Here is a 14,507-nt window from a genome sequence, read left to right as displayed (position 1 = left end):
GTGGCATCAGGCAGAATTTGTCCTTTTGTGACAGGCTTATTTCACTTCACGTAACGGCTTCCAGGTTCAATCATATTGTCACAAACGGGAGGATTTCCTTCTCTGTAAAGGCTGCATAATATTCTGCCGTATGGGCTATGCAACACTTTCTTTATCCGTTCATCTGCTGCTGGACATTTGGGTTGTTTCTGTATCTTGCCTATTGTGAATAAATAAGTGATCTTTCGGGTCTGTCTTCTTTCACTCTGCATGATGTTTTCAAGGTTCATCATGTTGCAGCACGTGTCAGTACATCATTTCTTTTTATCGGCAGATAACATTCCACTGTCTGGACGCACCACATTTTACTTACCCGTGTATCAGCTGACGGACATTTAGGCGTTCTTTACTTTTTGGTTGTGAACGTTGTGTTCCACGTTTTTTCTAGATTACAAACATTTTCTTGGTCCCCTGAGAAGCTCTGACCTTACCCTGAGCCTCAGTTTCCACTTTTTTTTCTTTTTTTCTTTTTGGCCTCGCTGCACGTCTTGTGGGATCTCCGTTCCCCAACCAGGGACTAAACCAAGGCCACGGCAGTGAGAGCCTGGAGTCCTAACCACTAGGCCACCAGGGAACTCCCTCAGTTTCCATGTTTGTAAAATGGGGGAAAGACTCCTGACAGTTGATGCTCCCGAGGATTCGCTCAACAAACCTGCAGATTTGGAGACAGAGGCCCAGATGGGGGCAGGAGTGCAGCTAAAGTCACCATCCAACGAGTGCCAGGGACGGGACCCCTCCTGCTCACCCCAGGCTCTGACAACAGCCCCGCTGCCAAGCGAGCAGGCTGGGAGCGCTCAGCGAGGAGGCTGTGTGTGAGGCGTTTGGCTCAGATCCTAACCCAGAGAGAGCGCTTGTGAAACACTCACTGTTTGGATTCAGACGGAGGTGATTTCTGGCTGTGGGATTGGGGCAGGGCGGCAACTGTTTACTGGGTACCTGTTCTGTGCAAGGGGTTCCCTGAGTGTGTCTGAGATGCAGAACATCTCACGGCACCATCCCCCTGGCCCTGGGAGAAGGCACTGTTTCTGTCAGGCAGGAAGCAGGCTCAGAAGGTTAGGACAGTATGTTAGAGGCAGTGGCTGGAATCTGAACCGCAATCAGATGGACTCCAAGAGCTCTTGGCCGCTGTCGGCCAGCCCCGCTGTGTGCCAGGGCGAGCGAGCTCCTAACTCACTGTACCCAGCGCCTCGCTGCCTGGTCCCCGGCAACCCTCGTGAGGTGGATGGTGTTATTCTCCCTGGTGCACTGATGAGGTCCCCAAGGCTCTGACGGTCACCCTGGTCACACAACCAGGAAGTGGCTGAGCGGCCCCATCACTGGGGAGAAAGATGAAGCCAGATGGGGAGGCGACTATCCATGGCCACGGTCCAGATGAGAGGAAGGGAGGCAGGGAGCCTCCAGGCGGCCATGCCCTCTCCTCGAACTGGGCTTGAGTCAACTGGGATCAGGATAATTCAACCCCATCTAAACGTGAAAGTGCAGCCAGGACCAAAAAGTCACCTGGGCGGGAAATTCTGGACAAGGAGAGGCACCAGGGGTCAGGATCCACACTGCCCTGGGGCTTCCCGCCCCCTCCCCTCCGTCCCTGCCCAGAGAGGGTGGGGACCCTCCTTTTCAGCCCAATGCCTCTCTGATGAACAGTGTAGGTGTAGGGGAGAGATCAACGGCGTCCAGCGCTGACCCAGCAAAGCCCCTGGGCCCCTCCCCAGCCCTGCAGATCTGAGCAGGTGGCAAGCTTGAGGAGACAAGCCTGGGTCTCGCTGTCTGCAAAAGGAGGAGGACAAAGGAGGGAACTTACCGAGCCCGCACCCTGCCTTGGCGCCTCAGCTCCCAGGCCTTCTGCAACTTGCACCCCCTATCGGAGCATCCGTGGTCCTCGCCAACTTTAACTCCTCTCTCTAAGCCCCAGTCACCTCTCTGAGTTCCCATGCCTATCCCTGAGATGCCACCCTTCTCTGAGTCTCTATCTCTCTCCTTGAGACCCTGTCCCCTTCTGGAAGCCCCCCTCCCAATCCTCAAGTCTCTACCCCCCTCTCTGAGCCCCTGGGAGCTGAGTCCCGTCCGCTCTGAGTCTCCACTCTCTCTAGTCCTATAAATTCCATCCATCCATCCATCCGAGTTCATCCTCTGTGCCCAACCTTGTGCAGGGTGGTGCTGGGGACACTGTGGTGACTTCAACAGCTTTGGCCCTGCTCTTATGGAACTGACAAGTCAGGGGGGGTGTATGGGGAGACACATCTATCATCCAGAGTGGTCAGGGCTAGACGTGGGGAGCTCAGGCAGCTGGGGAAGCCCAAGAATTCTCTGACCCTGTCTGGGAATCAGGGAGGGCTTCCTGGAGGAAGCAGCATCTGCTCTGAGTTTCAACCTTCACCTGGAACACAGATATCATCTTGCAGTTCACAATATCCCAGAGGCCCTGAGGCGGAAAATGGTATCACTAGCTCTCCCACATTTTCTTATAGTCTCGCCTAAAGCACTTTGTTATACATGGAGCGGTTTTCAAAGGGAAATTTAAAATGCTCATATCCTTGAACTCAGAAACCCCACTTCTAAGAATGCATCCCTTTGCAATACTCACACAGGTGCAAAATGGACACTGCTACACTGCTCAAAGTGGCTAATATGGAAAACAGTCAACAGCTGACTGTTTATACTGGGTCTCCCCGCAATGGAATACAACGTAACTGATAAAAGATTGGAGGCAGCTCTTCACAGTTCTGATATGCCACATCCTCCAAGATACACTGTTACGTGAAAAATGCAAGTAAATATATTTACAGCTCAGTAAATATATTTATAACTGGATAAAGACACTACCCAATTTGTATCCATGGCTACCTCTGGGGAATAGGATTGGAGGAAGAAAGGCTACCACTTTCTGATTTATAAAACTATCCTCTTTGAATTTTACAGAAAGGCACACTGATCATTAGTGCAAAGCTCAGTGAATTTCCAGAGTGAATCTATGTAACCAAAATGGGTCAAGGCATAGACCTTTCCCCCTTAAACCCTCTTCCAACCACTTCTGCCCCCCAAAGGTAACCACTATCCTGGTTCCAACACCATCGATTACTTTTGCCAGGTTATGAACTTTATACCGTTGGAATCATACATTCCAGCGACTCTGGTTTCTATCTTCTTTCGCTCAGCATTGCATTTGAGAGATTCAACCGCTTTGTTGTGCAGGCGGTACTTTGCTCATTCTCCTTACTCTGTGGGATTTCATGGTAGTAACTTGTCAGAATTTATCCATTATGGATGAATATTTGGGCTGTTTCCCGTGTAGTACCAGGAAGGTGTTATTCTTTGTACTTGCCAACACTTGATATTGAGAGTCTTTTAAAATTTTAACTATTCTAGCAGGTGTGTAGTGGCATTTCATTGTGGTTTTAATTTGAATTTTCATAATGTTTAAAAATATTGAACACCTTTTCACGAGCCTACTAGCTATTCATATATCTTCTTTTGTTAAGTGTCCAAGGCTTTTGCCTGTTTTTTGCTGTGGTGTTTTGTCTTTTAATTAATTATTGAGTTCTTCATATATCCTGGAGACTAGGTTTTCGTTAAATATATGTGTTGCAAACGTTTTCTTCAGTTTTTGGCATGACTTTTTAAAAAATTTTTATTTATTTATTTTTGGTTGCGTTGGGTCTTCGTTGCTGTGCGTGGGCTTTCTCTAGTTGCGGCGCGCGGGGGCTACTCTTAGTTGCGGTGCACGGGCTTCTCATTGCGGTGGCTTCTCTTGCTGTGGAGCACGGGCTCTAGGCGCGCGGGCTTCAGCAGCTGCAGCACGAGGGCTCAGTAGTTGTGGCACACGGGCTTAGTTGCTTCGCGGCATGTGTGATCTTCCCGGACCAGGGCTCGAACCTGGGTCCCCTGCATTGGCAGGCGGATTCTTAACCACTGCGCCACCAGGTAAGCCCAAGAATATATATTTATAACATTGTAAATCAACTATACTTCAATAAAATGTTTTTTAAAGCTACAGTAATCAAGACAGTGTGGTACTGGTGTAAGGAAATATATCATACAAACAGAATAGAGGTGCAAATATAGACCCAAAGTTGATTTTCTATAAATATGTAGTGTAATTCAAGGAGAGGAAAAGATAGTCCTTTCAATAAACGGTGCTGAAACAACTGGACATTTGCATGAACAAAACCAAAGCTAACTCACAATGCACACAAAAATTACCTCAAATGAATCATAGACCTAAATATAAATGCTAAAACTATAAAACTTCTAGAAAAAAATGGAGAAAATCTTCACGAACTTGGCGGAGACCAAGGTTTTTAGACAAGACACTAAAAGCACTAACCATAAAAGGAAAAAAAAAAGATAAAGAGGACTACGTCAAAATTGAAAACTTCTGTCCTTCAGAAGACGAAGTTAAGAAGATGAAACTGTAAGCCAGAACCTGGGAGAAAATATGTGTAATTATGTTTTCTACCAAATGAGTTGAATTCAGAATATATAAAGTATCTTTACAACTTAATAATGAAAAGATTTTTTAAAATCCAACTTTAAAATGGGCAAAAGACTTGAACACTTCTCAAAATAAGATGTATTAATGGCCAGCAAACATATAAAGGTATTCAACATCTACGATTGCCAGGGAAATTCAAATGAATGCCACAAAGAGATATCACTACACATCTTCTAGAAAGGCTAAAATTTTAAAAGACTGACAATACCAAACACTGGAAAAGTATGGAGCCGCTACAGCTCTCATAGTATTGAACTCACAGAACTCTCACACAGTATCGAAGGGAGTCTAAAATAGTACCCGCACTTTGTAAAACAGATTGGGAGTTTCTTGTCAAGTTGAATATACATTTACCCTACGATTCAGAATTCTCCTGGGTATTTGTCCAAAAGAAATATAAATATATATCTTTAAAAAGACTTTACACAAATGTTCATAGAAGCTTTGTTCATAAAATCAAAAAATTGGAAATAACTCAAATGTTCATTTGAACAGAAACAAACTGCAGTATAGTCATACAAAGGAATACCACCCAATAAAAAGGAACATGACATATCCATGCAACGTCATGGGTCAATCCAAAACCATTAAGCTGAAAGAAAGACGCCAGCCCTAAAAGTGTACACGTGATGTTATTTCATTTATATAAACTCTAGCATAGGCAAAGCTAATCAATCATAACCTAAATCAGAGTTCTGATTGCCTGGAGGAGTTAAGGAAGATTGGCTGGAAGGAGGATAATAAAAACACTCTGTACCTTGATTTGTATGGTGATTCTGGAAGTACAGATATTTTGCAGAACTCAGTGAACCAAACAAGGGTAGTGTGAGCATTTTTATCATACGTGTACTATCCTTCTATAATGTTAATTTTAAAAGAACTCATTTGATGGATTTAACAGCAGACTACTGCTAACAGAAGGAAAGAACAGTAAACTTGAAGACAGGTCAACAGGAATTATTCATAATGAAGCTCCAAGACAAAAGAACGGAAGTCAAAAACAAAGGAGGCGCGTGAGACATGTGGGTCACTGTTAAATGGTCTGTTACGGGTATAACTGGAGTAGCGTAAGGAGACAAGAGAGAACATGAACGCAGAAGCAATTTCTAAAGAAGCTTTTTTGAAGGGAACCCTCATACACTGCTGGTGGGAATGTAAACTGATGCAGCCACTGTGGAAAACAGTATGCAGCTGCCTCAAAAAACTAAAAACAGAACTACCATATGACCCAGCAATTCCACTCCTGGGTATATATCCAAAAAAAACCACTAAAAGCACTAATTTGAAAAGATACATGCACCCCAATGTTCACAGTAGATTAGTTACAATTAGTTACAATTGCCAAGAGACGGAAGCAACCTAAGTGGCCATCAATGGATGAACGGATAAAGATGTGGTATTAGATACATATAAAATGGAATACTACTCAGCCATAAAAAGAATGAAATTTTGCCATTTGCAGCAACATGGATGGACCTAGAGATTATCATACTAAGTAAAGTAAGAAAGAGAAAGACAAATGCCATATATCACTTATATGTGGAATCTAAAATATGACACAAATGAACTTATCTACAGAACAGAAACAGACTCACAGACATACGGAACAGAACTGTGGTTGCCAAGGGGTGGGGGAAGGGATGGATTGGGAGTTGGGGATTAGCAGATGCAAACTATTATATATAGAATGAATAAACTACAAGGTCCTACTGTAAAGCACAGGGAACTATATTCAATATCCTGTGATAAACCCTAATGGAAAATCATACGGAAAAGAATATATACATATAAAACGGAATCACTTTGCTGTACAGCGTAACTAACACAACATTGTTAATCAACTATGCTTCAATAAATTTTTTAAAAAGACATCAATTTCTGAGTGTGTCTGACTATTCAATAGAAACTATGTAGCTGTATTAGTTTTCTAGGGTTGCCGTAAGTACCACAAATTAGGTGGTTTAAAACAAGAATGTATTGTCTCATCATTCTGAAGCCTAAAAGTCCAAAATCAAAGTGTCAGCAGCGTCCTGCTCTCTAGGGCAATCCTTCCTTTCTAGCTTCTGACAGCCCTGGACACTCCGTGGCTTGCAGCTGCAGAACTCCCATCTCTGCCTTCCTTTTCACACGGCACTCTCCCTGTGTCTCTGTCTTTGCATGGCCATCTTCTTATAAGGACACCAGTCATACTGGATTAGAGGTCCACCTTTTCCCATTATGACCCCATCTTAACTAATTACATTGGCAACACACTATTTCCAAATAAGGTTGCATTCTAGGGATGAGGATGTCCACACGTCTTTTTTTGGGCGACTCAATTCAACCCATAACAGATTCCAAAAAACAAGAGAATGACATGTTTAAAGCACTGAAAGAAAACAAACTGTTAACCGAGAAGTCTATACCAGTGGTAACAACCTTTTAAAAGCAAGGTGAACAAAAGGAAAAATAGGTAAGTTAGACTTCTTTAAAATTGAAAGTGAAAATACAACTCACAGAATGAAAGAAAATATTTGCAAATCATAGATCTGATAAAGGACTTGTATCTAGAATACGTAATTAACTCTTTCAAAACAATAATAAAAAGACAACCCAATTTTAAAATGGGCAAAGGATCTGAGTAGACATTTCTCAAGTGTCCAATTACAAGTGTCCAATAAGCCCGTGAAAAGATACTCAAGATCATTAGTCATTAGGAAAATGCAAATCAAAACCACAATGAGATACCACTTCAACCCATTAGGATGGCAACAATAAAAAAGACAGATAATAACCAGTGTTGGCAGGGCTTCCCTGGTGGCGCAGTGGTTAAGAATCCGCCTGCCAATGCAGGGGACACAGGTTCGAGCCCTGGTCCGAGAAGATCCCACGTGCCGCGGAGCAACTCAGCCAGTGCGCCACAACTACTGAGCCTGCGCTCTAGAGCCCACGAGCCACAACTACTGAGCCCACATGCCACAACTACTGAAGCCCGCGCGCCTAGAGCCTGTGCTCCACAACGAGAGAAGCCACCGCAATGAGAAGCCTGCGCACTGCAACGAAGAGTAGCCCCCGCTCGCCGCAACTAGAGAAAGCCCGTGTGCAGCAACGAACACCCAACATAGCCAAAAATAAATAAATAAAAAATAAATTTAAAAAATAAATTAAAAAAACAACAAAAAACAAGTGTTGGCAAGGATGTAGAAAATTTTGAGCTATCATACAGACGAGCCACTCATGAATTCTTAACCCACAGAAACTGAGAGATAATCAATGACTGCTGTTGTTTTAAGCCAGTAAATTTGGGGGTGATTTGTTACACAGCAACAGATAACACAGTAATCTTAAACACAACTATATCACCAAATATATTAAATGTAAATGAAAATAAACACTCCAATTAAAGGAAAATATTGTCAGACTTGAGAGAAAAGGAGATCCTACTAAGTACTCTTTATTAGAAATACACTTTAAATATAAAATCACAGATGGATTTAGAGTAAAATAAAGGGAGAATAGATACAATGCTAATACTAACCCAAAGAAAGCAAGCCAGTGTGGCCATATTAATATCAGACAAAGTAGACTTCAGATAGAAGTATCCCAAGAGTTGAAGAGGGACATTTCATAGTTTTAAATGGGTTTTTAGGAACATGTAACAATCCTAAACTTGCATGCACCTAATATCTACAAAATCATAAAGCAAAAGTTAACAGAACTAAAAGGAGAGGTAGACAAATCCACAATCATAGCTAAACATTTTAACATGCTTCATGCAGTAACTGATAGAACAAGCAAAAACTCTGTCATAAAGAATATAGATTTGAAGAGTGCAATTAATCAGCTTGAACTAACTGACGCATACAGAACACTACATCCAGCTACTGAAGAATGTACATTCTTTTCAAGTATAAGTGGCCCTTTAGGTAGCTTCTGTTTTCCAGCTTCACATGCAAGGAGCCTGGAAGTCACCACTCCATCTTAACAAGGAAAAAGCTGAACAGACTGAAAAATCACCACTTCTAGGATCCTTAAGAGAGGTGAGGACACAGGGCAAACCACTGCCCCCAAGATTGGAGAGACCCGACAGGTGAATACAGAGAATAAAAACTTACCAGAGCAGAGACTCATGGGCAGAAACTGCTGCGGGAACCAGTGCCAGGGTAGGAAAACCAGAGCTGTAATTGATGAATCTGGAGGCTCAGTGTGGACAACTCTGAGAGTTAAAAACACCAGTAAGGGGGGGGGGGATTCCCTGGTGGCACAGTGGTTAAGAATCTGCCTGCCAGTGCAGGAGACATGGGTTCAAGCCCTGGTCCAGGAAGATCCCACATGCCGTGGAGCAACTAAGCCCGTGCGCCACAACTACTGAGCCTGTGCTCTAGAGCCCGCGAGCCACAACTACTGAAGCCTGATTGCCTAGAGCCCGTGTTCTGCAACGAGAAGCCACCGCAGTAAGAAGCCCGTGCACCACAACAAAGAGTAGCCTCCGCTCGCCGCAACTAGAGAAAGCCCAAGCACAGTAACGAAGACCCAACGCAGCCAAAAATAAAAATAAATAAAATAAATAGGGACTTCCCTGGTGGCACAGTGGTGGAGAGTCCGCCTGCTGATGCAGGGGACGCGGGTTCGTGCCCCGGTCCGGGAAGATCCCACATGCCGCGGAGCGGCTGGGCCTGTGAGCCATGGCCGCTGAGCCTGCGCGTCCGGAGCCTGTGCTCCGCAACGGGAGAGGCCACACAGTGAGAGAGGCCCACGTATCGCAAAAATAAATAAATAAATTAATGAATTTAAAAAAAACTCCAGGGGTACCCAGTCACAGGAAGGCCCCCCACAATTTTGTGAGATTTACTTCCAGGAGCTCAAGCTGGTTCCCACAGTAAACACTAGACAAAAATCCCCTTGTGCTTTAGGCAGAGGGGGAAAAGGACCATTTTGAAATTCATCAGAGCTCTCTGTCCTTCCTAACAAGGCCTGCCCCAGGGAGAACTAATTAACCAGATCCTAACCTGCTGGGGTATTATCAGAGCCTAACTCACCTGGGGAAGGGGAATACCCAACTCCAGCCCACACTAGTCATATTCTCCCACTTAAGAGGGAGAAAAAAATTAAAAACACTTGTGAAGTTCATAGTCTAGAGGCATAAACTCACCAAAAGACTGAGACCAATCATAGGATTGTAGAATTCTTCCCCTGTCGCCCCGACCTACACCTCACCACCACATTGCTTAAGGTCTATTTAGTTCCTTTTACCCAGCACATCATGTCTGGCTATCAAGAAAAAATTACAAGGCAGGGGGCTTCCCTGGTGGCGCAGTGGTTGAGTCCACCTGCCGATGCAGGGGACGCGGGTTCGTGCTCCGGTCCGGGAAGATCCCACATGCTGCGGAGCGGCTGGTCCCGTGGGCCATGGCCGCTGAGCCTGTGCGTCCGGAGCCTGTGCTCCGCAACGGGAGAGGCCACAACAGTGAGAGGCCCGCGTAACGCAAAAAAAAAAAAAAAAGGAAGAGAAATAAGGACTTCCCGCAACAAACCAAAATTGAGGGAATTTTTTGCCAACAGATCTATTATTTTTATAATATATACTATATTAATTTCAGACACAGCAGACTTCAAAGCAAGGAAAGTTATCAGTGATAAAGAAGGGCATCACAAAATAGACTATATTCTGGGCTATAAATCAAGCCTTAAAAAATTTCAAGGGATGAAAATTACATAGTATATATTCTCCAATCACATTTGAATGAAATTAGAGCACTACAGTAGTTAGATAACTAGAATATCTCTGTTTGGAAATTAAGCAACATATTTCTGAATAACCCATGAGCCAAAGAAGAAATTAAAATGGGAATAAGGACTCATTTTTAACTGAATGACAGTAAAAACGTAACATAGCAAAATTTATGGATACTGTAAGCATTATGTTTAGAGGGAAACGTATAGCTTTAATGTATATATCAGAAAAGTAAAATTTAAAAATCAAAGATCTAAGAAGGTAGAGAAAGAAAAACAAATTTAAAACAGAGTAGAAAATAAAATAATATAGATAAGAGCAGAAATCAACAAAATAGAAAACAAATATACAATATAAAAGTCAACAAGCCAAAAGCTGTCTATTTGAAAGCTCAATATAATCAATAAGTCCCAATCAAGACCAATGAAGAAAAACAAAAGAGAAAAATTACCAATATCAGGACTCAAAATGAGACATCACTATAGATCCTACAAGCATGAAAAGGGTAATAAGAGGATATTATGAACCAGTTCATATCAATACATTTGAACATTTTGATGAACTGGAAAAATTATTTGAAAAATACCACAACTGACCCAAGAAGAAATAGAAAATCTGAATAGTCCTATATCTATCAAAGAAATTTAACGCATAGTTTAAAACTTTAACCACAAAAATCCAGGCCCAGATGTTTTTTTTTTTAATTAATTTATTTATTTTTGGGTGCATTGGGTCTTCGCTGCTTCACACGGGCTTTCCCTAGTTGTGGCGGGGGGGCTATTCTTTGTTGTGGTGCGCGGGCTTCTCATTGCAGTGGCTTTTCTTGTTGCAGAGCACGGGCTCTAGGCGCGCAGGCTTCAGTAGTTGTGGCACACGAGCTCAGTAGTTGTGGCTCGCAGGCTCTAGAGCACAGGCTCAGCAGTTGTGGCGCACGGGCTTAGTTGTTCCATGGCATGTGAGATCTTCCTGGACCAGGGCTCAAACCCATGTCCCTTGCACTGGCAGGCGGATTCTGAACCACTGTACCACCAGGGAAGCCCCGGCCCAGATGGTCTTACTGGTGAAATCTTCCAGACAATTAAGGGAGGAGTACCAATCTCAGAAAAACTCTTTTGAAATAGAGAAAACAGGGCGCACTTTTGTGGTGGTTTTGTACTGTGTCAGCTGGGCTAAGGGGGACCCATCTTTCTTAGACTCCCTCTTCCCTGTATGGTACTAGGTTAGAGTTGGCTGAAAGAGCAAATTGCATGAAAATGTAAAGGAAGAAGTGAAGCCTGCTCATTGTTCTACCCACACAGATGTGCCAGTGGGTTCCAGCTTGCTCTCACTCTCCCGTTCAGTGTAGAGACAGAGAGATGAAAAAGCACAAGGACCTTGTTTCCCCCAAACTCTGCTCATCTCCTCTCAACTTTCTGCCCTGCTGACCAACAGCGACCCCAGGCCCACGACCAGATGCCTTCCACAGACTTCCTCACCAGCTGTCCTTCGTGGTACCACTCTAGCAGCTGGATATACAACTTCCCAGATTTTCCTGAAAGCTCTGACTTGTCCACCTGCACTACTGCTTCCAGAAGGCTGACTGGTATTTTCCACTGATCCCCTAACTCCCCTTTCTGGACCTTCTCGACACTGCCTCAACTGCATAAGATCTTATTCCTCTAATCAATCTCTCTTCCATAAAACTTATTGTGTTTTTCAACTTCAAAATATTTCTGCTTCAAAAATGTTAATGTCGCACAGCACAAAGAAAAGATGAGGAATGGATGCAGATTAAAGAGGGTTAAAGAGGGCTTCCCTGGTGGCACAGTGGTTAAGAATCTGCCTGCCAATGCAGGGGACACGGGTTCAAGCCCTGGTCCGGGAAGATCCCACGTGCCGTGGAGCAACTAAACCTGTGTGCCACAACTACTGAGCCTGCTCTCTAGAGCCCGCGAGCCACAACTACTGAGCCCGAGTGCCACAACCACTGAAGCCCGCGCACCTAGAGCCCGTGCTCCGCAGCAAGAGAAGCCACCGCAATGAGAAGCCTGAGCACCACAACGAAGAGTAGCTCCTGCTCGCTGCAACTAGAGAAGGCCCCCGCGCAACAACGAAGACCCAACGCAGCCAAAATAAATAAATAAATAAATAAAATAAATATATAAAAAAAAACTGGCTCAACGTTTTTGAAAATTACAGCAGACCCCTCAAAATTTCTTTCTAGCCTTTCCATACGTTCACAAAATTCTAGACAGGTCCATCCACTTCTTCATTTTACTAAAAAACTGTATTAAACTTAATTTAGCTGAAGGTAGTATTCTGGTAAGTGAAACACAATTTCCTTCCATGATACCCTTTCCAACCGTGGGAATAATGCTTTTGAGGCAGGCAAGATATAATGAACAAGCCAACCAGTGTATAACTTACTTCTCCCTCTAGGCTGTAGTTGCCCTGGACAGTTGTGAAGTCTTCCAGGGCTTAGGCTGCGCTCCCCTCGTCCACGTTCAGCTCCTAGCACAGGGCCTGCAGCTCCTGCCAGGGTCGCGGCGACCAGCATCGCCCCTTCGGCGCGCGGGGACGCTCCTCGTTCATCCTCCTTCTTGGGCGCGCTACCCACAACCACCCGCGCCAAAGCTCAAAATCAGGGCCGCTTTATGATGTCTCTTCGATGGTCTGCATCCGCGTTTCTCCGCAAAAAAGTCCGTTTATTCTCCAGGGCCCGAGCCGTCCTTCTCCGGAAACGTGATAATAAGAAGCGTATCATCTTTTCTTAAGTAATTTCTAAATCTGCTTAAGACGTTTTATTTATAAATTTAATTTTATTGCTCCTGGATTTTCCCCAGCATTTTTAAAAGACATTTTTATTTTATTATTTTTATTTTTTAATTTTTTGCCTGTGTCGGGTCCTAGTTGTGGCATGTAGGATCTTCGCTGAGGTATGCGGGATATTTCCGTTGCAGCACGAGGGGCTCTTCGTTGTGGCGTGCGGGCTTCTCTCTAGTTGCTGGGCGCAGGCTCCAGGGCTAGTAGTTTGCAGCACGCGGGCTCAATTGCCCCACGGTATGTGGGATCCTAGTTCCCCGACCAGGGATTGAACCGGCGTCCCCTGTATCGGAAGGCGGATTCTTTACCGCTGGACCACCAGGGAAGTCCCTCTCCCAGCATTTTATTATGAAAAACTTCAAATATACAGGAAAGTTGAAAGAGGTGTACATGTGTCTACCGCTTAGATTCTACTAACATTTTACCATACTTGTCTAACCATATTTCTACTCACTCTGTCTAACTTTTAAATGCATTTCAAAGTAAGTTGCTGACATCAGTGCACTTTTCCTAAATAATTCAGCCTGCATATCATTAACTACAGTTCAATGTTTGTTAGTATTTTTTTGTTTGGTTTTGGTTTTGGCTTTTTTTGCTGCTTTTAATTTTCAGTATTAATAAGAAAGATTCTTCCACTCCCAAGATGGAAAGAAATTCATTCGTGGATTCTTCTAGTTGTTGTGTTTCTATTTTTACACAGGGATTTAGGGATTTCTGATTCATCTGCAGTTTATGCCGGTACATGGTGTGAGGACTGGATCCAATTTTATACATATATGTATACACACAGACACACACACACACACACACACACACACAGGGAGTCTCTATTTTTAAAATATTTTTATTGAGATTTTTAAATTGAGATTTAATTCACATACCATAAAATTAACTTTTAATGTGTACAATTTAGTGGGTTTTAGTATTTCACAAAGTCGTGCAGCCATCATCGCTACAGCCTATATATGTACGTATCTATGTATGTATATATCTGTTTGCTTGTTTTTCTCCAAATGTCTATGTAGTCTCAGCGCCACATATTAAAAACTCCATCTTTCTGCCAGAGATTTGAGATGCTGCAGTTGTTAGTAAATTTCTGGGTGTTCGGGGGTCCAACTACGTTCCATTGGTCTGCTTGTCCATCTGTCTCGGTGTGTGGGAAGTCTTTGCTAACTACAGCCCTGGCCTAGGATTCTGGAGGGGGCGGGGGTGGGGGTGGGGAACGACGGACATGTGGCCACGCCTCTTCAAGGCCTTCAGTCAAGTTCTGTGACGAAGAAACCGTGCCCTATTCCAGCTCACCAACAGAGATAAAAGCTTTAATCCCCAGCGACTGAGAAAAAACCAACTGGGCAGGAAGATGGTCAGCAGGAAACCCTGGGAAGGAGAGGTACCAAGGATCAAGACACCCCCCCCCCATTCTTGAGTCCCCCATCTCCTCTCCTGGCTCCCCAGCCCGGGGTG

At 43.9% G+C, this 14,507-nt stretch overlaps 1 protein-coding gene across 7 annotated transcripts in view; it reads right to left on the bottom strand.

The window, feature by feature from the left end:
• Positions 1-14,507, bottom strand: part of LOC101320279 (very-long-chain 3-oxoacyl-CoA reductase-A-like) — a 31,674-nt gene that overhangs the window by 3,496 nt on the left and 13,671 nt on the right. Inside the window, exon 5 of one of the 7 annotated variants that reach the window (XM_073796009.1) lies at positions 12,648-14,420. The exons of the other annotated variants lie outside the window; for them this stretch is intronic. Coding sequence (XP_073652110.1) covers positions 14,408-14,420 — 13 coding nt within the window. The 3' untranslated portion in view covers positions 12,648-14,407. The remainder of the gene's footprint in view (positions 1-12,647; positions 14,421-14,507) is intronic. 7 annotated transcript variants of the gene reach the window in all.

Source organism: Tursiops truncatus, chromosome 19 (assembly GCF_011762595.2).
Source record: "Tursiops truncatus isolate mTurTru1 chromosome 19, mTurTru1.mat.Y, whole genome shotgun sequence".
NCBI lineage: Eukaryota > Metazoa > Chordata > Mammalia > Artiodactyla > Delphinidae > Tursiops > Tursiops truncatus.
This window is presented reverse-complemented; position numbering and strand designations above follow the sequence as displayed.